General features: G+C 37.8%; 1 protein-coding gene across 4 annotated transcripts in view; it reads left to right on the top strand.

The window, feature by feature from the left end:
- The window catches only part of LOC126175965 (pericentriolar material 1 protein-like), a 405,228-nt gene that overhangs the window by 317,404 nt on the left and 64,069 nt on the right, over positions 1–23,755 (top strand). For all 4 annotated transcript variants that reach the window (XM_049923056.1, XM_049923053.1, XM_049923054.1 and 1 more), the window contains 2 exons: positions 17,845–17,907; positions 21,475–21,540. In XM_049923056.1, coding sequence (XP_049779013.1) covers positions 17,845–17,907; positions 21,475–21,540 — 129 coding nt within the window. The remainder of the gene's footprint in view (positions 1–17,844; positions 17,908–21,474; positions 21,541–23,755) is intronic.

Genomic DNA, 23,755 nt, shown 5'->3' with positions numbered 1-23,755 from the left:
CTTAATCTGAAGTTTTAAAAATTCTTATTTAGTAATCTGAGAAATTATACTCTGTGAATGGTTTTTATTGGATTATTTTCAAGATAAAATGTCATCTTTCCAAACACTTAAATATGATGGCTCTGGGATATGAATAGCTTTTGGGTCATGCTTTTAAGAAGATATTGCTCATAATGTGGTGGAGGGCAATTCAGTTTTTGTGTCAGCCATGGATTGTGTGTGGAAGATACATGTCTCTGGCTGCTTGAACCAGATGAAAATTATGTAAACTACATTCTCATAAAACTGATTGCTTTAAATATTTCGGCTTTTCTTCAGTGGTCCATATATGTGACCATCATATGATGACAAATTTGGGTATTTTACACAAGAGTGCAGTCACCATACTGTTTTGTGTTCTGAACCCTGCTAGTATGGAAGCATGCTTACAAATTTTTCTCCTAATTCACACATGGGATTTTGGCACCAGTGGAGCACATCCGTCAATCTCAGAGCTTCTTCCTGAGCAAAATTATGCTGTATAGCTTTGAAGACATATCTGCTCTTGTCTCACTGTCTGTACACCACTCATGATCCCGCATCAAGATTATTGGTAGATCTGTTTCTTATTCAGTCTGTATCTTTTCATCATCCCCAGCATTAGTAAGAAAAGAAAAAAATATAAAATGCATGTCACATAGTTCTATGTTTAAAAGTGACATAGTGATGAGGAGGTCAACAATCACAATCCATAATAACAAACATGATTCATGATCATGGTTTTTATGCAGGACAAACTTGAATAATTTTGTAATATGGTTAGTTTTGCAGTACCATACATATCCATTCACTGCGAAATTGTACGAGCTGATTTTAAGTATGAACATTGCACCGCAGGTGGCAACACCTATCAGCAGTGTGTGGTCGAGAAAACAGCTACCGGAGCACATTCTTGCGGCTGTGATAGAAATTTTTCCAGTGTGGTTGAGAATATTTTCAGTGTTGCACGTGTTTAGTGACAGCTTTCTGGTTTTTTTATTGATACTGCCGATATAATCTGAAGTGTAAGTGATGGGTTCTTCACTGTTCTCTATTTAATTTAATGTCTTGTTAGCCACTTTGACACCAATAGTTTGCTTGTAATTCACTTTTGCTGGTACTGCAGTTCATAATGATTTAGTGCCACTGACGAGTGCGTAAAGCAGTTCGAGCAGCACGCAAATCAAATAAAAGAACGTATTTTACATGTTGTTTTGCTGAATTAAAGTGCTTTCATGATTTGAATGTGATACTGACATTCATAAAGAAAGGCTTAAGGTATTTATCAATTTAATTTGTTACAGATTTATAAACCTAGAGTCAAATATGGAGAATAGTCCAGCAGAAAGGATTTGGAAGAAACTGTACGAAGGGTGTTAAAGGATGGCTGGTCAGTTTATAGATCCAGTAAAGATTTTGGCATACCTTACAACACCCTAAAAGATAGACTAAGTGTTTGCGCCAATCCTGTGGACTGTGCTCTCATGAAAAGGGGTGCCCCTTCTTTTTAGCAGAGGAAGAGGAAACTAATGAAATTGAATGCAAGAACTGTGTTTTGGATTGTCGGCGAGTGATATGTGTTATTACACTCACAAATTAGCATCGAGGAGACCTCAAAGGAACCCATTTGGGGAAGAAAGAGACAAGGCAGAATGGTGGAGTTCATTTAAGAAATGATATGGACTAAGTTTACATCAGCCAGAAAATCAATTATATCATAGGGCTGCAGCTTCAAATCATTCTAATTTGAACAATTTTTATGATGTGCCAAGTACTGTGTATGAGAAAACAGGACTCATGACAAAGCCAAATCTAATTTGGAATCTAGATGAAATAGGATTTTCAATGGTGAATAAGCCAAGCAAAATTGTTTCACCAAAGGAGCAAAATGTGTCCACCAGCAGACAACTGGTGAAAAGGGGGAGACTACAACAGTTACGTTTGCTGACAATGCTGTGGGACAAACAGTGCCTCCTATGTTTATTTTCAAGGGGATTCCTGTCACTGATAGCCTGAAGTAAAATGCTCCTCCATTGAGCCAGGTAGCAGTGTCAAAAAATGGCTGGATAAATTCAGAAATTTTATGGAGTTCTTGAAGCACATCATTAACCACATTCCTCCTGCTCATCCTGTTCTGCTATTGATGGACTCACATTCTAACCATGTCTCTCCAGAAGCTCTAAAATTCAGACAAGAAAATGGCATTCTTTTTGTTACCTTTCCATCACACACCACTCAGATCTTACAGCTGTGTGATGTGTCCGTGTTTGGTTCTCTAAAAATGGCTTGGAAAAGAAATGTGAGGGACTTCATGAAAACTTGTGGTTACAAGCCTACAAGGATGGATTTTTACCATCTGTTCAAGAAGCCCATGGATGAAACTATAACTACAGCCACCATCAAGAGTTGTTGTTGTTGTTGTGGTCTTCAGTCCTGAGACTGGTTTGATGCAGCTCTCCATGCTACTCTATCCTGTGCAAGCTTCTTCATCTCCCAGTACCTACTGCAACCTACATCTTTCTGAATCTGCTTAGTGTATTCATCTCTTGGTCTCCCCCTACGATTTTTACCCTCCACGCTGCCCTCCAATACTAAATTGGTGATCCCTTGATGCCTCAGAACATGTCCTACCAACCGATCCCTTCTTCTGGTCAAGTTGTGCCACAAACTTCTCTTCTCCCCAATCCTATTCAATACTTCCTCATTAGTTATGTGATCTACCCATCTAATCTTCAGCATTCTTCTGTAGCACCACATTTCGAAAGCTTCTATTCTCTTCTTGTCCAAACTATTTACCGTCCATGTTTCGCTTCCATACATACATACACTCCATACAAATACTTTCAGAAATGACTTCCTGACACTTAAATCTATACTCGATGTTAACAAATTTCTCTTCTTCAGAAACGCTTTCCTTGCCATTGCCAGTCTACATTTTATATCCTCTCTACTACGACCATCATCAGTTATTTTGCTCCCCAAATAGCAAAACTCCTTTACTACTTGAAGTGTCTCATTTCCTAATCTAATACCCTCAACATCACCCAACTTAATTCGACTACATTCCATTACCCTCGTTTTGCTTTTGTTGATGTTCACCTTATATCCTCCCTTCAAGACACTATCCATTCCGTTCAACTGCTCTTCCAAGTCCTTTGCTGTCTCTGACAGAATTACAATGTCATCGGCGAACCTCAACGTTTTTATTTCTTCTCCATGGATTTTAATACCAACTCCGAATTTTTCTTTTGTTTCCTTTACTGCTTGCTCAATATACAGATTGAATAGCATCGGGGAGAGGCTACAACCCTGTCTTACTCCCTTCCCAACCACTGCTTCTCTTTCATGCCCCTCTACTCTTATAACTGCCATCTGGTTTCTATACAAATTGTAAATAGCCTTTCGCTCCCTGTATTTTACCCCTGCCACCTTTAGAATTTGAAAGAGAGTATTCCAGTCAACATTGTCAAAAGCTTTCTCTAAGTCTACAAATGCTAGGAACGTAGGTTTGCCTTTCCTTAATCTTTCTTCTAAGATAAGTCGTAAGGTCAGTATTGCCTCACGTGTTCCAGTATTTCTACGGAATCCAAACTGATCTTCCCCGAGGTTGGCTTCTACTAGTTTTTCCATTCGTCTGTAAAGAATTCGTGTTAGTATTTTGCAGCTGTGGCTTATTAAACTGATTGTTCGGTAATTTTCACATCTGTCCACACCTGCTTTCTTTGGGATTGGAATTATTATATTCTTCTTGAAGTCTGAGGGTATTTCGCCTGTTTCATACATCTTGCTCACCAGATGGTAGAGTTTTGTCAGGACTGACTCTCCCAAGGCCGTCAGTAGTTCCAATGGAATGTTGTCTACTCCGGGGGCCTTGTTTCGACTCAGGTCTTTCAGTGCTCTGTCAAACTCTTCACGCAGTATCGTATCTCCCATTTCATCTTCATCTACATCCTCTTCCATTTCCATAATATTGTCCTCAAGTGCATCGCCCTTGTATAGACCCTCTATATACTCCTTCCACCTTTCTGCTTTCCTTTCTTTGCTTAGAATTGGGTTTCCATCTGAGCTCTTGATGTTCATACAAGTGGTTCTCTTATCTCCAAAGGTCTCTTTAATTTTCCTGTAGGCAGTATCTATCTTACCCCTAGTGAGATAAGCCTCCACATCCTTACATTTGTCCTCTAGCCATGCCTGCTTAGCCATTTTGCACTTCCTGCCGATCTCATTTTTGAGACATTTGTATTCCTTTTTGCCTGCTTCATTTACTGCATTTTTATATTTTCTCCTTTCATCAATTAAATTCAATATTTCTTCTGTTACCCAAGGAGTTCTACTAGCCCTCTTCTTTTTACCTACTTGATCCTCTGCTGCCTTCACTACTTCATCCCTCTAAGCTACCCATTCTTCATCTACTGTATTTCTTTCTCCCATTCCTGTCAATTGTTCCCTTATGCTCTGCCTGAAACTCTGTACAACCTCTGGTTCTGTCAGTTTATCCAGGTCCCATCTCCTTAAATTCCCCACCTTTTTGCAGTTTCTTCAGTTTTAATCTACAGGTCATAACCAATAAATTGTGGTCAGAGTCCACATCTGCCCCTGGAAATGTCTTACAATTTAAAACCTGGTTCCTAAATCTCTGTCTTACCATTATATAATCTATCTGATACCTTTTGGTATCTCCAGGGTTCTTCCATGTATACAACCTTCTATCATGATTCTTAAACCAAGTGTTAGCTATGATTAAGTTGTGCTCTGTGCAAAATTCTACCAGGCGGCTTCCTCTTTCATTTCTTAGCCCCAATCCATATTCACCTACTACGTTTCCTTCTCTCCCTTTTCCTACACTCGAATTCCAGTCACCCATGACTATTAAATTTTCGTCTCCCTTCACTATCTGAATAATTTCTTTTATTTCATCATACATTTCTTCAATTTCTTCGTCATCTGCAGAGCTAGTTGGCATATAAACTTGTACTGCTGTAGTAGGTGTGGGCTTCGTATCTATCTTGGCCACAATAATGCGTTCACTATGCTGTTTGTAGTAGCTTAGCCGCATTCCTATTTTCCTATTCATTATTAAACCTACTCCTGCATTACCCCTATTTGACTTTGTGTTTATAACCCTGTAGTCACCTGACCAGAAGTCTTGTTCCTCCTGCCACCGAACTTCACTAATTCCCACTATATCTAACTTTAACCTATCCATTTCCCTTTTTAAATTTTCTAACCTACCTGCCCGATTAAGGGATCTGACATTCCACGCTCCGATCCGTAGAATGCCAGTTTTCTTTCTCCTGATAATGACATCCTCTTGAGTAGTCCCCGCCCGGAGATCCAAATGGGGGACTATTTTACCTCCGGAATATTTTACCCAAGAGGACGCCATCATCATTTAATCATACAGTAAAGCTGCATGCCCTCGGGAAAAATTACGGCCGTAGTTTCCCCTTGCTTTCAGCCGTTCGCAGTACCAGCACAGCAAGGCCGTTTTGGTTATTGTTACAAGGCCAGATCAGTCAATCATCCAGACTGTTGCCCTTGCAACTACTGAAAAGGCTGCTGCCCCTCTTCAGGAACCACATGTTTGTCTGGCCTCTCAACAGATACCCCTCCGTTGTGGTTGTACCTACGGTACGGCTATCTGTATCGCTGAGGCACACAAGCCTCCCCACCAACGGCAAGGTCCATGGTTCATGGGGGGGACCATCAAGAGTAGTCTTTCTAAAACTGGAATTTTTCTCATGAATAGAGATGCCATTCCAGACGTCACTTTGAAGGTCTCCCAAGTTAATGAGACCTTTAATGCTGGGCAAGTAGAGCTACCTGAAAGAACAGTAGATGAATGCGTATCAGCTGAGCAAAAAGAAGCTGTTGATAATATGCTATCTGAGACAGAAGCGTCAACAGATCAAAGTGAAAGTATTCAGGAGGAAATTAACATGCCTCTTCCAAAATCCATAAAATCATGGAGAAAGAGGAAACATGCAGCTACTTCAACCAGAGTTATTGCTGATGAAGGCATGTTGGTTGCAATAGGCCTAAAGACCCCTGAAGAAAGGGAAGCAGACAGAGAAAATTCCAAATCAAAGGGGAATGTTCCAGAAGAGAGGCAACAACGAAAAGTGGGCACCTCAAAAGCTAAAATGGGAAAACAGCAAGTGCACGCAGAAGTAGTTCCTTCAACAAGACGATTTATGCCTGTGCAGAGAAGATTAATAAGAAATGTAGGAAAGGATGACAACATTTGTTCGTCATGTGGTGGAAATTACAAAGATGATAATGATGGCCAAGAATGGATTTATTGCTTGAAGTATGAGTGCTGGTTTCATCTGTCTTGCCAAAGACTGAAGGCATACTGTGCTCAGTTCACATGCCGTTTATGCACTGAGGCTGATTCTGATTAACTTGAATCACATATCCCATTTTAAGAACTAACTTCAATTACATTTCCGATTTTAAGATGTTTTATGACTGCAATAATTAATTTTGTTTATTGTATTATTCCTTTATATGTTAAAGTTTTTAATTAATTAATCATATTACCATTGATTACATTACTTATAATAATTTAGCAATAGTAAATATAGTGGATGTTAAGTGTATGATGTTTTGGTTACATTAAATCATGTTCTGCTGACACTAAAGTATTCTTTTAGAATTATAACTGCTACTGCAAAATTACCCAAGTAGTATTGTGAAATTGCCTGTGTCCTTATTAACACAGTAAATTAGTACTATTTTAAGAAAGTTTTCTTGTATCTGAAATTTAACTTTCGATATTTAACATTTATATCAATGAATTATACTACTTTTACATATAATTTGAGACAAAAATTTCATTTTTAAAATATTTCTTTAAAATACTAGAGCTGAAAAACCTTAATACTGCGAAATTAGCTGAGTTTGCCCAATCATTTTATTTTGTACAACTATTCTGCCAGAGTAACTAATAAAGTTCTGCATGAGGTTTGGATAATTACATTAATCCGTATGGGTAGAAACCTGCATTTATCATGTTGAAGGAAACAGTCAATGTCAGATACACAATTATTTTTGTCATTTAGTCTCAAATTCTGAGTTTAGAGGCATTGTTTTTAATTTGTTGTTATGATTCTTGAACTGGAAATACACAAATTTACAGGCGCTATACAAATTAGTGAATGTACAATTAATTGCTCAAACATGACACACTAGATGTAACAGTTACACTCTTCATATTACAAATGACAAAAACTTTGCAATATAAGGCAGTCGGAGAGGGTCTCTTAGAAGATCATCCTCTGTGCAAGTTATTGAGCATGAAGGATGTTGAAGCATGTGACTTGTAATTTATTGTTGTTCACAATCAGAATACACTCCACCCTAATAGAAGTCCCATGGTTCAAGCTCCTGAATGTAGCATGTTAAGCACTTTACACACCAACCAGCTTTAATTGTGTCTTGAGGTGTTTGATTGCTTATAGCCATCCTTCTACAGAGGTGATGTGTCTTCTTCTTCTTCTTCTTCTTCTTCTTCTTTTTTTATTTATTTTATTTTATTTATTTATTGTTCTGTGGGACCAAATTAAGGAGAAGTCTCCATGGTCATGGAATGAGTCAATACATGAAATTATAACACGATATTAGAAACAGATAAAATGAAATATAAAAAAAAAAAAATTCAGGTGACAAGTCGTAAGTTTAAATGAAGACAATCAACAATGTAACACTGCAATTTGCTTAATTTTTTAGCTCTTCCAGGAGCTCCTCGACAGAATAGAAGGAGTGAGCCATGAGGAAACTCTTCAGTTTAGACTTAAAAGAGTTTGGGCTACTGCTAAGATTTTTGAGTACTTGTGGTAGCTTATTGAAAATGGATGCAGCAGAATACTGCACTCCTTTCTGCACAAGAGTCAAGGAAGTGCATTCTACATGCAGATTTGATTTCTGCCTAGTATTAACTGAGTGAAAGCTGCTAACTCTTGGGAATAGGCTAATATTGCTAACAACAAACGACATTAAAGAAAATATATACTGTGAGGGCAATGTCAGAATTCCCAGATTTTTGAATAGGGGACGACAAGAGGTTCTCGAACGTAGACCACATATAGCTCGAACAGCCCGTTTTTGAGCCAAAAATACTCTTTTTGAATCAGAAGAATTACCCCAAAAAATAATACCATATGACATAAGCGTATGAAAATATGCGAAGTAGACTACTTTTCGTGTTGAAGTGTCACTTATTTCAGATACTGTTCTAATGGTAAATAAAGCAGCATTTAGCTTCTGAACAAGATCCTGGACATGGGCTTTCCACAACAGCTTACTATCTATCCGAATGCCTAGGAATTTGAACTGTTCCGTCTCGTTTATAATATGCCCATTCTGTCTGATCAAAATATCGGTTCTTGTTGAATTGTGAGTTAGAAACTGTAAAAACTGAGTCTTACTGTGATTTAGCATCAAATTATTTTCAACAAGCCACAAACTTATTTCATGAACTACATTATTTGTTACTGTTTCAATATTACACACAAGATCCTTCACTATCAAGCTGGTGTCATCAGCAAACAGAAATATTTTTGAATCACCTGTAATACTAGAAGGCATATCATTTATATAAATAAGAAACAGCAGTGGCCCCAGCACCGACCCTTGGGGAACGCCCCACTTAACAGTGCCCCATTGGGACTGAACATCACTACCACTCTCAATATTGCGGAGAATTACCCTCTGCTTTCTGTTCTTAAAGTAAGAGGCGAACCAATTGTAAGCTACTCCCCTTACTCCATAATGGTCCAACTTCTGCAGTAATATTTTGTGGTCAACACAGTCAAAAGCCTTCGTTAAATCAAAGAAAACATCTAGCGTTCGCAACCTTTTATTTAATCCGTCCAAAACCTCACAGAGAAAAGAGAATATAGCTTTTTCAGTTGTTAAACCATTTCTAAAACCAAACTGAATATTTGACAGCAAATTATGTGAATTTAAATGCTCCAGTAACATTGTATATACAACCTTCTCGATAACTTTAGCAAACACCGATGGCATAGAAATAGGTCTAAAATTGTCAACATTATCAACGTCTCCCTTTTTATAAAGTGGCTTCACTACCGAGTATTTTAATCGGTCAGGAAACCGACCACTCCTAAAGGAAAAGTTACAGATATGGCTGAGAACTGGGCTAACATACATAGAACAATACTTCAGTATTCTGCTAGGTACCCCATCATGTCCATGAGAGTTCTTGGTCTTTAGTGATTTAATTATTAACTCAATCTCTCTCTTGTCAGTATCATGGAGGAGCATTTCAGGTAACAGTCTCGGAACACTTTTTTCTAAGAGCGCTATATGATTCCCTGTTGGGACTAGGTTTCTATTTAGTTCACCTGCTATATTCAGAAAGTGATTATTAAATACTGTACATATATGCGACTTATCAGTAACACGGACATTCCCACTACGCACTGATTCTATATCCTCGACCTGTCTCTGCAGACCAGCAACTTCCTTTACGACTGACCATATGGTTTTAATTTTATCCTGAGACTTAGCTATTCTATCTGCATACCACATACTTTTGCCTTCCTAATAACATTTTTAAGCACCTTACAATACTGTTTGTAATGGGCTGCTGCATTTAGATTTAGACTGTTTCTAACGTTTTGATATAATTGCCACTTTGTTCTACAAGATATTCTTATCCCTCTAGTCAGCCACCCAGGCTGCCTGTTTGTGCTAGTACCCTGTTTTAAACGTTCTAACGGAAAGCAACTTTCAAAGAGCATGAGAAAAGTCTTGAGAAAAGCATTATATTTATCGTCTACTGTATCAGCGCTATAAACATCTTGCCACTCTTGTTCCTTTATAAGGTTTACAAAGGTCTCTACAGCAACTGGATCAGCTTTCCTGAACAGCTGATGACTATATTTAACACGTGTTGCAGCATAAAAATCTTTTAAAGTTAAAATTTGCGCATCATGATCTGAAAGGCCATTCACCTTTTTGCTAACAGAATGCCCTTCTAGTAATGAGGAATGAACAAAAATGTTGTCTATGGTTGTTCTACTGTTCCCTTGCACTCTCGTTGGAAAGAATACGGTTTGCATAAGATTATATGAATTAAAGAGGTCTACCAGCATCGTCTTCCTTCTTCTTCTTCATCATCATCACAGTTCTAGCCATGTTTTCTGTGATCATTCCAAGGCCTTTGATAGTGTATATCATAAAATGTTGCTAGGGAAACTAAAATTATGTGATATTAAAAATCTTCCCCTTGCATGGGTGGAGTCTTCTTTTGGCAGTAGAAAACAGAGAACCACATTAGCAAATGAAATGACAGGCATAAAATTTAATTCAGAGTAGGAAAACATTAAATGTGATGTGTGCAAGGTACAGTGCTTGTCTGTCCTGCTCCTATTCTTAGAGCTTGTGTAAATGATTAACCTATGACATTGGAGGATTCTCCAAAAACCGAAGAGTTAAGTATATTGATAGAGGGCCCAAACACACCCATATGAGACACAGCCAGGAGAATCATGAAACAGACTTGCAATTAATGGGTCCACGGCAAATAATTATTCTCTCAATATTATAAAAATTATATCAGGTAGTAGAAGCAGAGATGAATGGACATACACTGGACGAGTCGAATAATTTGACGACTAAGAGAGTGTGAAGTGTATGTGCAAACTTTCCACTTCTCTTATACGAGTCGATTTACTTGGTGTACACGGCCAATCTACTTCCCTGGATAACCAGCTTCTAGAATCTCTATAACTTCTTCTCCGAAGAATGATGCTAGTTACAGGAACCTTAAAGACTCTCTCTCTACTTGTGAAATAATTAGGTACCCAAAGAATACTTTTCATCAACTATCAGTATATTTGAGCTTCATAAAGAACAAGATTCACTCTTCGCACATAAACATTAGACTTCTTGTAAGTCACTCATATCGTCTCACATTAGAAACAGATTTAAGTACATGTAGCAAAGAGTTGGCCTAACAACCAATAACTCTTTTACAAACAAATCATCAAGTATGTCTTGCCTCAAGTAAGCCCAATACAAGAGCTTTTTTTTAGACTTCAGAATCCCAATTGTTCCTGTTATTTATAACAAAGGTCACTTATACAATTGACACAGAATAATCTAGAAGTTCCATGGTTGTTCCTATACTTTCACTAGAACTTCCATGGATCGCCCAACAAGTACTTGTCAGTGCCGTTTGGCCGCCGTCTACCTTCTGCTCGCCACTGATTTCACACCTGCTCACACAAATGTGTGATGCGCAGTAGGTAGGATTCTAACATCCCACACTAAAAAAATAAAAAAAATAAAATAACGCAGAAGTTCTCAAAACCCTAAATGAGGTGCCATCTTTGAGGCTCCTGGGCATCCAGATGGATAGTAAACTGAGGCAACACCAGAATGTGGATAAGTTAACCAAAAAACACAGCTCTGGGTTCTTCTACACTAATAAGTATCTGTCAGTGCGCTGTCCTGCAGACATGAATACTTTTAATGAGTTCTCTCCTGTGGCATAATCTTCTGGAGCATTAAGTTAAGGTGAAAAAAGTGTTTATTCTGCAAAAATAGGCAATAAGAACAATGGGTAAAGTTGATAACTGAACATCTTGTAGAGGTCTCTTTGGGTACCTACGGTTCTTAAACTTACATGTCAATACATACATAAATGCTATGTTTTAAGTGTTAGCTGAAAAACATGGGTGAGTAGTACAAGAGGAGGAGCAGTGGGTTTTTTCAAAGTACCTATTTTCCTATTTTTGGATAACAGTGGCGATACATCATGGCATGAAAGCATTGATGCCTTGTTGGCATCATGCCTTGTTGGTATCATATCTGCACACACACACAAGTCCCTTAATACCTGTAAATTCTGGGGAGGATGGTGATGAGCTCTGATGTCATGTTCAATCACATCCCAGATGTGTTCGATCGGATTCAGATCTGGTGAGTTAGAGACCCAGCATATCAACTGGAATTCGCCACTGTGTTCTCGAACCACTCTATCACACTTCTGACCTTGTGCCATTGCACATTATCTTGTTGAAAAATATCACTGCTCTCAGGAAACATGATCATCAGAAGGGCTGTACATGGTCTGCAACCAGTTTGTGATACTCCTTGGCCATTATGGTGCCTTGCATGTGTTCCACTGGCCCCATGGATGCCCAAGTGAATGTTCTGCAGAGCACCACCAGCTTGTCTTCATCCCGCAGTACAGGTGTTGAGGAGCTGTTCCCCTGGAAGACAATGGATTCGGTATGATGAGGAAGGTATCAGGATTCATCAGACCATGGAACACTCTGGCACTGCGCCAACATCCAGTGTTGATGGTCATGTGCCAATTTCAATCGTAGTTGCCAATGACATGGTGTTAACATTGGCACATGTTGAGTCATCATCTGTGGAGGCACATCATTAGGGGTGTTAGGCACACTGTGTGCTCACACACACTTGTACTCTGCCCAGCATTAAAGTCTGATGTTAGTTCCACCACAGTTCACCACCTATCCTGTTTTACCAGTCTGCCCAGCCTGCGACATGCAACATTTGTAATGAAGGATGGCCACCCAACCCCATTAGGTCTGGACATTGTTTCACCTTGGCTTCACCACTTGTTGAAGACCCTCAACACAGAACTCCTTGAACACCTGACAAGTCATGCAGTTTCTGAAATGCTCGTGCTGACCTTCTGGGCCATCACAATCTGTGCTCGGTCAAACTCAGATAGGTCACACGCTTTCCCCATTCCACACATGTACCATGTGTATGTCTGATCAGCAATCATTCCTCACCGAGAACAGTATCAACGACAACTGAAAAGAATCGTTCAGTGTGACAGAAGTGCAACCCTTCTGCAAATTTCTGCAGATTTCAATGTTGGACCATCAACAAGTGTCAGAGTTCAAACCATTCAACAAAACATCATCGATATGGGCTTTTGGAGCTGAAGATCCACTTGTGATGACTGCACAACACAAAGCTTTACACCTCAACTGGGCCCATCAATACTGACATTGTGCTGTGCTCGGTCAAACTCAGATAGGTCACACGCTTTCCCCATTCCACACATGTACCATGTGTATGTCTGATCAGCAATCATTCCTCGCCGAGAACAGTATCAACGACAACTGAAAAGAATCGTTCAGTGTGACAGAAGTGCAACCCTTCTGCAAATTTCTGCAGATTTCAATGTTGGACCATCAACAAGTGTCAGAGTTCAAACCATTCAACAAAACATCATCGATATGGGCTTTTGGAGCTGAAGATCCACTTGTGATGACTGCACAACACAAAGCTTTACACCTCAACTGGGCCCATCAATACTGACATTGTGCTGTGCTCGGTCAAACTCAGATAGGTCACACGCTTTCCCCATTCCACACATGTACCATGTGTATGTCTGATCAGCAATCATTCCTCGCCGAGAACAGTATCAACGACAACTGAAAAGAATCGTTCAGTGTGACAGAAGTGCAACCCTTCTGCAAATTTCTGCAGATTTCAATGTTGGACCATCAACAAGTGTCAGAGTTCAAACCATTCAACAAAACATCATCGATATGGGCTTTTGGAGCTGAAGATCCACTTGTGATGACTGCACAACACAAAGCTTTACTCCTCAACTGGGCCCATCAATACTGACATTGGACCGCTGATGACTGGAAACATGTTGCCTGGTTGGTCAAGTCTCATTTCCGATCGTATCGAGCAGATGGATGTGTACAGGTATGGAGAAAACATCATGAATCCATGGACGCCGCATGTCAGTAGGGGACTGTTCAAGCTGGTGGAGGCTCTGTAATGGTGTGAGACTCGTGCAGTTGGATGGGACCCCTGATACGTCTAGATATGATTCTGACAGGTAACACGTACTTAAGCACCCTGTCTGATTACCTGCATCCATTCGTGTCCATTATAAGTTCTGACAGACTTGCGCAATTCCAGCAGGACGATGCTACACCCCACATGTCAAGAATTGCTACAGAGTGGCTGCAGGAACACTCTTCTGAGTTTAAATGCTTCCGCTGGCCACCAGATCCCCCAAACATAAACATTATTGAGCATATCTGGGATGCCTTGCTACATGCTCTTCAGAAGAGATCTCCACGCCCTCGTACTCTTACAGATTTATGGACAGCCCTACAGGATTCATGGTGTCAATTCCCTCCAGCACGACTTCAGACATTAGTTGCGTCCATGCCACATCGTGTTGCGGTACTTTTGCCTGCTCGCGGGGCCCTACACAATATTAGGCAAGTGTACCAGTTTGTTTGGCTTCTCAAGAATGGGCAGCAGGAATGCTGTATGAGTTGGTTTTTTCAAGTCTGTAAATTCATTTCAGTGAAAAGTGGTCTGGTAGTTGAGTTCACCACCCTCTGTCATTTACTTGTGCCATTTTACTCACCTTTGAATGAGCATGTCAAGAGACTATAATAGTATCACTGACTGTTATTGATTTTTAGCTTACAGTGGCAAGCTTGTATGTTAGACCACACATTGGAGTAGAGATCCAGAAAAGTTGAGTAGAATAGTGAAACAGTAAGGCTTGGCTATATGATATGAGTCATAAACACAAATAGTGAATGTTCTTACATTTATGATGCATATGCACATTGCAGGAGATGAAATTTTGTTGTTGGTAATGATTTTGTTTGGTTCTAGTATTTTATGTGTGCCTTTACATTCTCATTATCATTTCTCACATGTCATCTACTTTTATCTTACAAGAGGACAGTGCCTATTTGTCATCATCAATTTCGTCTAAATTTATTGTATATGCAGGACTTGGCCAGAAATGAAAGTGACAGAAGTGGGAGGTGTAGATGATCAAGAATGTAGAAAAAATAGCATTTTTGGTATGATTTGGGTGAGGCATGGGCTATTTTGTTACCATTCTTTCCAGGAAGTGGTTGGCACTACAGAATGATAACTGGGGGGTCATGTGATCAAATCTCCACCCACAAACTTTTTTCAATTTTTTGCTTTTACATTACGTACACTTCAAATAAACCAAAATAATGCTCAGTATATTGTATTTATTAATTTTTTAATGAAAGCTTTTGGTAATGCACTGATGATTATGTTATAGTCAAAATCTTTATCTGCTGCAATAAATTACAGATTATAAATTTACTGTCAACTACTGTGCCTGTATATGTGTGGATGGATGTGTGTGGTGTGTGTGTGTGTGTGTGTGTGTGTGTGTGTGTGTGTGTGTGTGTGTGTGCGCGCGAGTGTATACCTTTCCTTTTTTCCCCCCTAAGGTAAGTCTTTCCGCTCCTGGGATTGGAATGACTCCTTACCCTCTCCCTTAAAACCCAAATCCTTTCGTCTTTCCCTCTCCTTCCCTCTTTCCTGACGAGGCAACCGTTGGTTGCGAAAGCTAGAATTTTGTGTGTATGTTTGTGTTTGTTTGTGTGTCTATCGACCTGCCAGTGCTTTTGTTTGGTAAGTCTCATCATCTTTCTTTTTAGATATAGATTATAAATTTAGATTTTCATAAAAGGCTTAAACAGGAAAAGCAAAGTAAAATTTGGGATTGTAAAATAATTTCCAAGAATGGATTATAAATCCACATACAATAACTTCAAATATAAAAGTAGATACTATTGTTACTTTACAGTTGACGATCTACCTGTGCTTGGGTGATATACACCATAAAACCACGGGAAGCAGTAATTTTCTTGGCATCTTGAATACATTATGAGTGCCAAATTTTTATCTGTATGCTTTAATTACAATCCTTTCTTGGAAATTTATTTGCAGTTTCAAATTTTCCTTCGACTTTTCTTTCCATGCCTTTTATTAAAATTAATGAATATTAATCTGGAAAAATATTAATAAATACTAATATATTAATAAATTAATTAATATTAATAAAAACTATATGTTGAACATTATTAAGGTTTATTTGCAGCGTAAGTAACATAAAAATAGGAAATAAAAATTATTTCTGCATAAGGACTCGACCCTACAATCCTCGAATTACCATCCTGTACTCTTTCTGCTGCACCAACCACTGCCTGTAATGTATGATAGGTTAATGCCTCATCTCACTTTTGTCGAAAATGTAATTTTTCTCCCCTAAATGCTGGGCCATCTGGAGCTCCCACTTCTGTCACTTTCATTTTTGGCCACGCCATGCATATACCAGTAATTCTGACGAAATCAGTGACGACAAGGAGGTATGGTCCTCTTGCTACAATGTCTGATTTTTTGAAACTTACAAAAGTTTTCTTCATTGTTATCCACAATTTTTAGCTTTGGCTCCATATCGGTACAGACTTTAATGATTGGCCACCACAGTTGCAAGATATGAATGTTGTCTGAGGGCCTGTTATTTACGAAAAAGTGGCTCAGATGGGACATTGAGTAATTGATTGGCAATTGCTTGTTTTAATGAATAATGAAAATCAGCTGTTTTAACTTTGAAATATTTCTTATTTGTTAGTATTGCAGCTAGAGAATTCCAGTACATTATGAGGGACAAATAGTTAGCTGATGGAACTCCACTGTCTATTTATACCTACTTTTATTTACCAAATCACTTTATATTTTACCAAAAGTCTGCAGGATACACTGGTCACAAAGACAACTTGACACTGACAAGTGTGGACTATTACACACAGTACGATTTGGATGTGCACTCTGCATTGTAATAAAATGTTCTTGGATGTTTAACTACACAAGATATTACATTGATTCATACTGAAGGGGAAGTAATTAACTTTTATAATGCTTATTTGACACCACAAATAGCATCAAGCCACAGTCACTAAAACAATGAAATTTTTAAAAGAGTACATAACTGCTTTCGATGCACTGAGTTGTCATTTTCAAATATAAGCACAACTTGGAAAACTGCATTAATAATTGCAACCACACTTCTTTCAAATATCACAAAAAATACACCAAAAGCAGTAAACTGTAGCAAAGGCAGCAGAAAATGGTCACAAGATGTCATGACAGTTTTTGGTTGATTAATCATTTCACACCTTAATGCAGTGTAGACAAAAACTGCATTGGCATGAAAGATATTATATACTCTTGCATTATGTCATGCAATGATCATTTCGCAAACAAAGGCTTAGAGTCATAATCTTATAATGTGCAGCAAGCCCAAAACTAGAACACAGTACGCAATAAAGCTAGAACACAGCACAATTGCATGCATGCTGTGTTCTTGTTTTGGCTAGGTGTATGTTATAAGATTATGACTGTGAGCCTTTGTTTGCAAAGTGATCGCTGTATCGCTACAGGACGCACTGCAAGAGTATATAATATCTTTCATCCTGATGCAGTTTTTGTCTTCACTACATTTAGGTGTGAAATGACTGATCAACCAAAAATTGTCATGACATCTTGTAACCCTTTTCTGCTGCCTTTGCTTCAGTTTACTGGTTTTAGTGTAATTTTTGTGATATTTGAAATAAGTTTGGTTGCAATTATTAATGCAGTTTTCCAGGTTGTGATTACAATGACGACTCAGTGTGTTGAAACTAGTTATGTAACATTTTAAAAATTTCATTGTTTTAGTGACTGTAGCTTGACAACCATTTATGGTGTCAAATAAACATCTTAAATTTCATTCAGTCACACTCCTTGATGACAGTTATGTTGAAACACAAAAATTAACTTTTAATATTTACATTTTGTTTAGTTGTTTATGCTGTCAAGGAAGGTTTACACATTTTTGGACATACAGAATAACAGTTAAATTTCACTATTGTATTGTTTTTACAGTAATCAGATATAATTATTGCCTCACTGTAATGACATTATCATCCTATTTCCTTTTTGTTGGTTTGTTTTCCCCAGGAACCAACTGAACCTGTGACCACAGAAAATATTGCAGAGACTTTTACCTTGGCAAACAAGCAGGTATGTCCCAATATCTTTGGCTACACTATCCAGTACAAGGACATACTTAATTTATAATCATTTACTATCTACAGATGAAGTTAATGAAAAATGTGTTGTTAGAAAGGGGCACCTGAATGCATTATAAGTTAGATGTTTCAAAACTGTAAATTCATTCCAGTGAACTGTAATCTGACATTTGACTTCTCCTCTATTGTGTGTGACTTCTCCACTATTGTGTGATTAAAATACTTTGCAACCTTTAATAGTTCTCATGGAGTGACTGGAGAGGACATTTTTACCAACATGCACTGAGCTTCTTTTAGTGTGTGGTCATTAACCAGCCATCAAAAAGAAATTTTTATTAGTAATAAACAAATTAAAATAGAAAAGAAGACACGTATGTCAACTAATATTTTATAAATACTCATGATTATAGAAGAAGCAGTATGACTCCAATGAAAGAATTATTTCTGCCCTCTTTCTTGAACCTGGAACTGGAGCTGACTGAAATGACCATCTGTTTGAACCATTCTTCCAGAATTCCTCCATGAATCAGGAATCAATGTTTTCGCAACTGTTTCCTTGGTATGACTCACAACTTGAGGCAAGTCCTGTGGATTAATAGCTTCTTTTGTCAACATTTACACCTTACTGACATTTATTGCCGTGTTGCTTTCCACCTTGGACTTAAAGTTTAATCAATTTGAATTACATAGGATGCTGATTATGCTATGCCCTTTCAGCATAGTCGTGTTTTCAACCAGGTTCTGTGGGATTTTTAATTTGTCTCATCTGGCCACACAATGTCTCTGAATGACAAAACCACACAATGTCTCTGAATGAAATGCTCTTCATGGCATGCAGATACTTGCATCTCCAGGCCAATTTGTCACTTCTCTCTGTGATAAACATTGGAGGTGAAAAATGTTTGTGCTGGAAACCAAGCTCATGTAGACAGTTTCAAGGAAGCAACCTGTTGTTGTTGTGGTCTTCAGTCCTGAGACTGGTTTGATGCAGCTCTCCATGCTACTCTATCCTGTGCAAGCTTCTTCATCTCCCAGTACCTACTGCATCCTACATCCTTCTGAATCTGCTTAGTGTATTCATCTCTTGGTCTCCCCCCTACGATTTTTACCCTCCACGCTGCCCTCCAATACTAAATTGGTGATCCCTTGATGCCTCAGAACATGTCCTACCAACCGATCCCTTCTTCTGGCAACCTACACCCATTAAATAACTTCTTATTTCAGGCTGAACAGGAGTTTGTTTAAAGTAGGATATCCCTTGTGTTGATAATATGGTAACAGTGCACAAATCTACATATTGCAAGCTGCTTCAATTAGTTGATCTTGGTTACGCTTCTATTGTAACTACCTTTCTTGCATTGTTTCCAGGGAATAATGACCTGTTGTTACTTCGTCATTTTCATGTACCTTCTCCTTTCCAATTTTCAGTGCTGTAGGTCTATGAATGTTAAGTACACATTGTTCTTTCCGACTCACTTAAAAGATGTATAATTGTATCCTCACTATTGCACACCAATTTGAAGCACTCTCTCACAAGCACAAAAATTCACAGCCTTATTCACAGAATGGAATTCTCCTTGTAACCCTAAGTACTTTTGAAGCCAGGGAATGTGTTCTTGAACATTATCTTTTAAGGTGAACTGTGGGTTGAGACATGTAACACTGTTAACTAAAACATCACTAATACAAATAAAACATTCACCATAAACACAGAACATTCCAACAATTGAAAACATTACTCTTAACAATGAGAAGTGACGATTATAGAAGCAATAAATGCCCAGAACTTCATGCTACTGTTTACTGACAGTATAGTAACAAAAGTTGGCTATCTGTTGGTTACCTGGACATAAGCTTCATCCCTCCCACTAGAACGAACCAAAAGTAGTTGCAAGTTGATTTAAGTGCACAATAAGTGTCATGTGCTTGTTCCATCACACCTCTTTGCATAGCCACATCAAGAGAGTATGTGAATGTCTTTGATCAGTTGTGCACATTGTTGTACTTTTATTAGTGTCACATGTCAGTCACTGCAGCCAGTACTAATCTTGTGCATATCTTCCTGCATTTTACAACAGTTCTGTCATGTGACCAGGGCTATGTAAATAAAATGCACCATATGTGATTAATCGTACCCATCTATTGAAGGTACCTGTCTAGACACTTACATACATAATGAGCAGCAGTTTTCCTATAACATTTCCCAGTGATTATTGATTATTGATGTGGCTCTACACATGGAACTGCATAGCAAATTCCACTTAACAAGAAATTCTCATTTCAATCACATAACTAAGCTAATGTCGTTTTAGGTAAAAGTCTAGGGCAACATCAAAAATGAAAAAGGCTAGCATTCATCTCACTGCAATTATCTGCTGCATTGTGAATTAGAAAATATTGTCTTGTCCTTCACTATCCATGCACACAGTTCCGAGAGACATCATTATTTTTCAGACATTGTGTGTTTTTTAATATAATTTGACAAAAAATAAAAAATCATCATAGTCATCTACAGTTGCTTAAAGATAATGCTTTTGATGATAAATTAAAGAGGGGGTCTAAGACATGTTGAGGAAAGGAGTAAGGACCAGGCCTTGGCCGAATGTTATGAATCATAAACATAGACTTGTTAGAAGTTGCTACCATCTTCAATTAATGTATTCTCTCATTGCCTCTATCTTTGTATTTATTCATGTTAGTGAAAGTGCTTATTTACCTTGTGCGTATACGTGTTTCAAGGCATGAAATTTTATTGTTGTTGATAATTTTGGTTGGTGCTAGTATTTTATTGGTGCCTTTAACTTTGTATTTCCACCTCTTGCCTGCAACATTTACTTTTATCTCAGATCATCTGAGTTTACAAAGTTACAAAATTTTTCTTCATTGCTATCAGTCAGTTTTTGGCTTTGGATCCCTGTCTTTTGTTATGCATTTGTTGTCATCATTTTCTTTGATTTGCTTTAAAAAAAAAAATAGTCACCACAGCTGCAAATAAGAAATGGTCTTTCATTAGTGTTGAATATCTGTAAAAGTGAGTTGTCACTGCATTAAGTATGCAGCTATCCTGAAACTTGTCTAGCTATTCACACAAATTTGCCTGACTCCTCTTTACTGTGTGCAAAATCTCCAGATTATAACAATGTAATTCCTTAGTATGATTTGCAGGATGACAGTGCATTGTTGTAATGAAATGATCTTGGATCTATAGTTGCACCAGATGTTTATTTATTGATCCATACTGATGCAAGACTAGATAGATACATGCATACATAGATACACCTTCTGTCTCTTCTCAGTAATGACTGAGCTAATGGGATCGTAACGTATACAACTCACATAGTTGTGATAGAAAAAGAGCACATGTTAACTTCCAATTTTTACTTTTGATATGGACTTCTTCATACTTCAAAGGAATATTTACAGTTTGTGTAAACACATAGATTAAGAGTGAAACTTTATAATATCTACATTATTGGCTCACTGTAATATCATTACCATCAAATGTCATTTAGTTGTTTTTTTTTTCTCTTTCTCTCTCTCTCTCTCTCTCTCTCTCCAGGAAACAGCTGAACCTGCCTCCACCACTGAAAATATTACAGAGGCTTCTTCCCCAGTGACCAATCAGGTATGTGTCAGACAATGTACAAATTTAATACTTTGTCACACCAGATAGACAAAATCTTCATCAACAGCATCCAGCACTTAAGTAACAGACATTTACTCTGACATACCCTTCTTTGAATTGTCATGTCAAAATGCTAAATATATGCCATTGAGCGTTCCTGATGTAGGACTTGTAGCACAATAAAAATACGGATCTTTTGATTTAGTTGTGCATGTAGGTGCACTTACCTTAGGGTCCCCTCACAATTACTGCAGCAAACACTACTTTAATGTCAATCTTCCTGCTCTTTCAAGTGATCAGTTATTTTTGAATACCAGTGACATGCATGATAATTATTACCAACCTACAGACATTGCCGTTCTAGTTATTTACATACATAATGACCACTGGTATAGAACTTTTAAGTGTTACAGGGTTTAGGTTAGCATCTCACTTTTGTAGATCAGAAATGGAGAAAGGAGGAGTTGCCACATTCATCAGGAACTGTCATAAATTTAAGAACATAGACATTCATAAATTTTGCCTAGAACAGCATATGGAAGCATGTGCAACAGAATTAGATTTTCACAAAAAATCTTTCGTAATATTAAGTGTATATCGAGCACCTGCAGGTAACTTTAATCTGTTTGTAAACCACCTTGAAGCTGTACTGGCCCATTTCACAACCAGAAACAAAGAAATAGTGGTTGCTGGTGATTTCAATGTAGATTTCCTTAAAGACTCTCCCAATAAGAACTTATTTGAGTTAGTAACACTATCATTCAACTTAATTCCCACAGTAAAGTTCCCCACTAGGATAGCCACTTGCTCACAAACAGCCATTGATAATATCTTTATAGAAAAGTCCAATGAACAAAATTATATTACAAAACCAATAGTCAATGGCCTCTCAGACCATGACATGCAGTTCCTTCTGTTAAATGTTAATACTGAACAGGATATAAAATTTGTTAAATATGAGCTCAAGAGGGTAATCAGTAAGCCAAAAATTGATTATTTTAGGACACTCCTCAGAGACATTCACTGGACTGATGTTTACAGTGCTCATGGCATGAATGAAACATATAACATTTTTGCTAATAAAGTGCTTACCTTATTTGAACACTGCTTTACACCAAAACTTACCAAGGTTAGAGCAAAGTCTACAAAGAAGCCATGGATTACTCGAGGAATAGGGGTATCTTGTAAAACAAAAAGAAAACTGTATCTGTCAATCCGAAACATTTCCAATGTTGATGCTATAGCACATTATAAGAAATACTGCAAAATATTAAAGACTGTAATACGGATGTCAAAGCAAATATATTACAAGGAAAAGATAGTCATATCAGATAACAAAATAAAGACAATATGGGATATAGTGAAGGAGGAGACCGGTAGAACCAGACATGAAGAGGAACAAATAGCATTAAGAGTAAATGATACATTGGTGACAGATGTGTATAGTGTTGCAGAACTTTTTAACAAACATTTTATAACTGTTACTGAAAAGATGGGGTTGTCAGGTTCGGTAGATGCAGCTATGGATTACCTTAGACCAGACATTTCAAGTAACTTCCATAATATGAATTTGACCCTCACTACCCCAACAGAAATAATGTCCATCATAAAATCTTTAAAATCAAAAACATCTAGTGGGTATGATGAAATATCAACAAAGTTAATTAAAGAATGTGTTTCTGAGCTAAGTAACATATTAAGCTATCTGTGTAACCAGTCGTTTATCAGTGGAATATTTCCTGAATGGCTGAAATATGCTGAAGTTAAGCCACTGTTTAAGAAGGGAGATAAAGAAATAGCATCAAATTTCCGTCCAATTTCACTGTTACCAGCATTCTCAAAAATTTTCGAAAAAGTAATGTACAGTCGTCTTTATAACCATCTTATCTCAAATAACATACTGTCAAAGTCACAGTTTGGATTTCTAAAAGGTTCTGATATTGAGAAGGCTATCTTCACTTACAGTGAAAATGTGCTTAATTCATTAGACAAAAAATTGCAGGCAACTGGTATATTTTGTGATCTGTCAAAGGCATTTGACTGTGTAAATCACAATATCCTTTTAAGTAAACTAGAATATTATAGTGTAACAGGAAATGCTGCAAAATGGTTCAAATCTTATATCTCTGGCAGGAAACAAAGGGTGTTATTAGGAAAGAGACATGTATCAAGCTATCAGGCATCATCCAACTGGGAACTAATTACATGTGGGGTC

The sequence above is a fragment of the Schistocerca cancellata genome, chromosome 3 (assembly GCF_023864275.1).
Source record: "Schistocerca cancellata isolate TAMUIC-IGC-003103 chromosome 3, iqSchCanc2.1, whole genome shotgun sequence".
Classification (NCBI taxonomy): Eukaryota; Metazoa; Arthropoda; class Insecta; order Orthoptera; family Acrididae; genus Schistocerca; species Schistocerca cancellata.
This window is presented reverse-complemented; position numbering and strand designations above follow the sequence as displayed.